The following is a 6,732-nucleotide window of genomic DNA, read 5'->3' as shown; positions in this document are numbered from 1 at the left end:
AAAAATGTTTCCCGCTTCTTTACTCACATTACAATCCCCAATTGCTTATTGAGATTAAGTTCTTAACAAAAAATTTCTTCCAATTTTAACCCTCTTTCACCTTTGAAGTTCCTATGCCCTGTTCCGCCTGAACCTTGGTCTCTAACAACTTCCGCAACCTTCACAGAACGCTGCCTCACGAGTCACTTCACTGGGTCTTCTTCTGCCATTTCCATTGCAACGATGCCCTCTACCACCAATTGAGTCGCTCAATCATCTGCTCTCTAGCACTGTTGACGATTCAATTCACCACCTTACCACTGCATCAGCTACTTCAGTTTCATGTGAGCAACTGTGTAATCTTTTCTACTCTTACCTTGATCCTAATATGATTCGAGAGTGGGTTTGTTCATAACTCTATGCTTATATTCAAGCAAGAGATTGGTCAATCGCTTTACTTTCTTTCACTGCATAGTACATGTTTGATGAATTTGAACTTAATAATCGGTGAATTACTTTACTTCTTTTTTCTTGCACATTACATGTTTGTTGAATTGCTATGCCTAAACTTAGTTGCTGATTTTTTTGAAGCATTGCTTCCTTGCACATTACATGTTTGATGAATTGCTTTGTATTATAAATATTAGGTAGCCGAACTTAATAATCAGTGAATTGCATCACTTCCTTTCTCTTGCACAATACATGTTTGATATATTGCTAGGCCTAAACTTAGTTGCTGATTTTTTTTATAGCATTGCTTCCTTGCACATTACATGTTTGATTAATTGATTTGTAGTATAAATATTAGGTAGCAGAACTTAATAATCAGTGAATTGCATCATTTCCTTTCTCTTGCACAATACATGTTTGATGAATTGCTAGGCCTAAACTTAGTTGCTGATTTTTTATAGCATTCCTTTCTATTCCTTACTCTTCCTCTGTCCTTAGTTTTCTTCTTCTTTCAAAAACAAAGAACACTTAACAAGAAGAAAGTCTTTCTACCAGGTCCTAGAGGCCTTCCAATAATTGGAAATCTTTACCAATTAGATACTTCTTCCCTTTATCTTCAGCTATTCCAATTCTCAAAGAAATATGGCCCTATATTCTCCATTCAATTAGGTCTAAGGCCAACAATTATTATTTCATCTTGGCCAAAGAAGCATTGAAAAATCATGATCGTGAATTTTCTGGAAGACCAAACATGATTGCTCAACAAAAACTTTCCTATAATGGATTGGAGATGTTCTTTTAATTTTATATTCTTATAAGCAGACTATAATATATTAATTCAGATTGAACTTTATGTGGACCTAATCATTGTAGTGTATTGCATTACATGATATCAATTGAAACTTTAATTATCACATGAACCTCATTTCAATCTATTATACATGCTATCATTCTTATTTCAATCACATATGGCATTTAACTTGAATTTATACATAAGTTGTTTATACATATCTAAGTAATACTTATTCATTAGTTTGTATAAATTTTATTAGACATCTTTAATTTAAATTGCTTTCTATTTTAAATTATTATATTATGATTTAGCATTCGATATTAGAGCTTATTAGTTTATTCTGTTGTAATTTTTGCAGTTATTATTAGGAAGAAAAGAATGAATTCTACTAAAGATGAGTGCAGAAAGGCTAGATTAAGAAGAAAATCAATATTACTGTTGAAAAGAGGGCAACAAAAAAGAACTGGTGACTCTCAAATTGATGAAAGGAATATGAAAAATTTAGGAAAAAGAAAAGTGTTAGCTGAAATCACTCATAGAGAGTCAAAAAAGAAAAAGATTTTCATTGGTATTGGTGAAAATTCAAAAAAAAAAAGCTGCAAGGATAGAGAGTTTGTTGCAAGTACTTTATACCTACCAGCACATATGTTGACTGATGAACTTGAAAGATTAGAGTCCTTTACACAAATATTTTTTAATCCAAATGCATTTCAATATGGAGTAGCTGCAGGTCAAGATTATTCAAATACAAAGAAATCTATGACACATCCAAGTTGTCATTTATCTTCTAGACGACATGTGATCAGTGGGATGAAGTTATTTTCTCAAGATTCTGAATTTGATATTTTAGAAGATGGATTAGTCTCTGTTAGAGTTGATTATGATTTCAACTATGATGATATTTCTGGTGAGTTTGCTATGAGAAATTAATTTTTTTTATGCTATTAGTACTGTTACCCATTCTTTAAGTTAGTTTAGTGTTTAACTTTTCTATTTTATATGCAAGCAGCTTCTCAAAAATTTTACTCTCTGAGCATTGGTTTAGATGAAAGTAACACTGATTTTCAAGAAGGTACTATTATGCTATATTTTTATTATATTGTTTCACGTATATTTATTTTGTCAATTACTTTTACATTTATTTCATTTTGAAGTTAAATTTATTTAGTTGAGAAATATTATATTTGATATGATACAGGTAATGGTCACCAAGAAAATAACTTTCAGTTCACATATGGAGGTAAAAGGTTACTTTTTACCTATAAATATTCTTTTCCTTTTGTATTGTATATTCTAAAGAAAAAATTTTGTCATATAATATAGATTATTTTGATTTCGGTGATCCAATTTCAATTTGTCAAGAGTGTGGTGCTTTAATGTGGTATGATGAAAGAAATCGAAAAAATAGAAATTATATCATTCCAGAGTTTAGTCTATGCTGCAGTTTAGGAAAAGTGCAATTGCCTTTTCTAACAGAGCCTCCTGAAGTTCTAAAAGAGTTACTTTATGACTATGGTTCAAAGCATTACAAGAATTTTCAAAATAATATCAAAGTATATAATCAAATGTTTGCATTTACTTCTTCTGCTGGAAAGGTGGACTCATCTATAAACAAAGGCCATAGACGTGCTCCAACGGTCTACAAGATTAGTGGAGAAAATGTTCATTATATTGGTAGTTTAATGCCTATGCCCGGTGAAAAACCTAAGTTTGCTCAGTTGTATATCTATGACACAGAAAACGAAGTAAACAATAGGATAGCACCATTTAGGTAATTTGCTTTATGTAAACTCGATTACTAATATGTTGTTTTTTCCATTTATATTTTCTGTCTATTTTCTATATCATTTTGTTTAGCTATAGAAGTTCTTATTTTTTTTACTTCTTTTTTATTGATGTTGTAGGTCAAATGATTCTGAATATACTATTGACTCTGAGATTGTTGGCAAGTTACAAAAGATGTTAGATGAGAATAATACTTTGGCAAAATCATTTAGAATGGCGAAAGAAAGATTTGCAGGTTCTAATACAGAACATGTAAGGTTGAAGCTTTTAAGTTCAAGGGAAAAAGATGGAAGAATTTATAATTTGCCTGATGTTTTTGAAGTGGCAGCTTTAGTTGTGGTGATATTGATTCTCTTTCATCAACCAGAGATATAATCTTAGAAAGGCAAGATGGTCGCTTAAAGCGTATAAATGAGATTCATGTTGCTTATCTTGGTTTACAATATCCACTTCTTTTTCCATATGGAGAAGATGGCTACAGAATTGATATTCAACATAAAATCATCGGAAGTTTGAAACCTAACAAGAGGAGAAAATTGACCATGCGACAATTTTTTGCATTTAGGCTTCAAACCAGGAAAACAGAAGCTCTAACAATACTGGTTTCTAAAAAACTTTTTCAGCTATTTGTAGTGGATGCTTACACTATGATTGAGTCAGAACGTTTGTTATATTTTAGGATTCATCAAAAGGAACTTAGAGCTGATGATTACAAGAGTTTGAAAAATGCTAAATCTACAGGTCAAATAAGTGGCTCAAGTGTAGGAAAAAGAATAGTTTTGCCATCAAGTTTTATAGGAGGTAGGTGTTATATGGATGGCTTATACCATGATTGTGTTGCAATTTGTGGCCATGTTGGTTATCCAGATTTGTTTATCACTTTCACATGTAATTCAGAATGGCCAGAAATCAAGCGACTCTTAGACCCTTTACATCTCAAACCAGTAGACTGTCTTGACATTGTTTGTCAAATGTTCAAAATGAAGCTTGATATGCTAATTAAAGATTTGAAAAAGGAAAGATTCTTTGGTAAAGTTGTTGCTGGTAAGGTGTACATTAAAAAAAGTATATACTATTTTAAGAACATCAAGTATATCTATAGTTGCTAATATGTACTATATTATGATTTATGTGCAGATGTTCATACAATTGAATTTCAGAAACGAGATATACCACATGCTCATATTTTGATATTCTTGGATTCTTTAAGCAAATTTCCAGATCCAAAAGATATAGATAAAGTAATTTGTGCTGAGATTCCTAATCAATTTGAGCATCCAGAGTTGTACAAGGCTGTAAAAAAATTTATGCTTCATGGTCCATGCGGTTTTGTAAATATATTTTCACCATGCATGAAAGAAGGTCGTTGTTCAAAGTTTTATCCCAAGTCTTTTGCTGATTTAACAACTATTGATGCTGAAGGGTATCCAATATATAGAAGAAGAAAGACTGGTTGTTATGCTAAAAAAGGAAATGTGGCTCTAGATAATCGCTATGTTGTTCCTTATAATCTTTCTTTGCTAATGAAATATCAAGCACACATGAATGTTGAGTGGTGTAATCAGAGCAGAGCAATTAAGTATCTCTTCAAATATATAAACAAGGGTTACGATCGCATCACTACTATTTTAGATAATGCTGATGATAGTGAATGCTCAAATAAAGTTATTGATGAAATAAAAAACTATCTTGATTGTAGAAATATATCCCCATGTGAAGCTGTTTGGAGAATATTTGCATACCCTATTCATTCTAGAGAACCTGCTATACAGAGATTGAGCTTTCATTTGCCTGGTCAGAATCCAATTCTATATGAAGATGGTGAAGATATTGATAATATTCTGTCAAAACCCGGGATTGATCAATCAATGTTTACTACATGGATGGATGCTAATAACAATTACTCGGAGGCTAAAGAGTTGACATATTCTGAGTTTCCAATATTCTTTGTTTATAATAAAAAAGAAAAAATATGGTCAAGAAGAAAGTGTGGCTATACTATTGGAAGGATTTATTATGTACCTCCAACATGTGGAGAGTTATTTTATTTACGAATGATGTTGAATTTTGTTCGAGGTCCTACCAACTATGACCAAATCAAAAGTGCAAATGGTGTTATTCACAATAGCTTTAGAGATGCTTGCTTTGCTTTGGGATTACTTAATGATGATAGAGAATATATTGAAGCTATCAAAGAAGCTTCATGTTGGGGTTTAGGTGATTATCTAAGGAAGCTTTTCACTGTGATGTTGATGTCAAATAGTGTGAGCAAACCAGAACATGTTTGGGAAGAAACTTGGAGCCTTCTATCTGATGATATTTTGTATAATGAAAGAAAATTGTCTAAAAATTCAGGTTCTCCTTTGATTCTAATAAAAATTTATTTTTTAATGATTCATATTGTGTTTCTTACTATAACTATTTTATTTGTTCTTATATTATTTTTTCTTTTTTTGCAGATTTATCTTTGACTGATGATTAGCTAAAAACAAGATGCTTATATGAAATTGAGATGATATTGCAAGATAATAGGAAGAGCTTAAAGGAATATCCTCATATGCCTTTTCCAGAATGTTTTGTAAGGCTGAAATTTCAAAATGGTTTAATTTATAAGGAGCTAAACTATGACAAGAACAATTTGAAAAATGAATTTCAGACATTATTCTCATCCTTAACACAAGAACAACAAGGTGTTTTTGAGAAAATTGTGGAAGCAGTTTCTAAAGAAAATGGTGGAGTATTCTTTGTATATGGCCATGGAGGAACATGTAAGACTTATCTCTGGACAGTTTTGACTTCTTTTTTAAGGTCACAAGGAATGATTGTTCTTACTGTTGCATTGAGTGGAATTGCTGCTTTGCTACTACCTGGAGGTAGAACATCTCATTCTAGGTTTGCTATACCATTAACGGTGCATGAGGATTCTGTATGTAATATTAAACAAAATAGTGAACTAGCTGAGTTGTTAAAGCAAACAAAGCTTATCATATGGGATGAAGCATTTATGGTTCACAGATATAGTGTTGAGGCAGTTGATAAAAGTTTAAGAGACATTATGTCATCTACAAATAATAATAATGCTAATTTGCCTTTTGGTGGGAAGGTAGTGGTTTTTGGTGGTGATTTTAGAAAAATTCTTCCTGTCATTCCTAGAGGTGGTAGGATAGAAATTGTTAATGCAAGCATATGTTCCTCTTACATATGGGACTATTGTAGTGTTTGAGACTTACAAAAAATATAAGATTAGAGGAATCTTCACATGCTGATAATGATGAATTGGCTTTGTTTTCACAATGGATCTTAAATGTTGGAGATGGCAATATAGGTGGGCCTAATGATGGCATCTCTGAGATTATAATTCCTACTGAGTTGCTCATATCAAATTTTGAAGATCCTCTTAGTTCTATTGCGGATTGTATATATCCAAATCTTCTTGAAAATCACTTGGATTCTAATTGGTTGCAATCACGAGAAATTCTTTGTTCTACGCTTGATGTCGTTGAGAAGGTAAATCAATATATTATCATGAAAATTTCAGGAGATGAAAAAATTTAATTGAGTTCAGATAGTGTTGACAAATCTTATGGAAGCGGATAGTATGCTACTGAAACACTTACTCCAAAATTTTTAAATAGCCTCCAATGTTCAGGATTACCTCATCATGCTTTGAAGTTGAAGGTTGGAATTCCTATAATGCTTTTAAGAAATCTAGACCAATTTGCAGG

General features: G+C 31.7%; 1 protein-coding gene across 1 annotated transcript; it reads left to right on the top strand.

The window, feature by feature from the left end:
- Positions 1-1,867: 1,867 nt before the first annotated feature.
- Positions 1,868-5,489, top strand: LOC112778052 (uncharacterized). The gene is made up of 9 exons (XM_072228311.1): positions 1,868-2,129; positions 2,232-2,294; positions 2,421-2,462; positions 2,546-2,993; positions 3,127-3,346; positions 3,631-3,808; positions 3,905-4,051; positions 4,145-5,362; positions 5,467-5,489. Exons 1-9 carry the CDS (start codon positions 1,868-1,870, stop codon positions 5,487-5,489), a joined length of 2,601 nt encoding a protein of 866 aa, XP_072084412.1.
- Positions 5,490-6,732: the final 1,243 nt, after the last annotated feature.

The sequence above is a fragment of the Arachis hypogaea genome, chromosome 19 (assembly GCF_003086295.3).
Source record: "Arachis hypogaea cultivar Tifrunner chromosome 19, arahy.Tifrunner.gnm2.J5K5, whole genome shotgun sequence".
NCBI classification, from domain to species: domain Eukaryota; kingdom Viridiplantae; phylum Streptophyta; class Magnoliopsida; order Fabales; family Fabaceae; genus Arachis; species Arachis hypogaea.
This window is presented reverse-complemented; position numbering and strand designations above follow the sequence as displayed.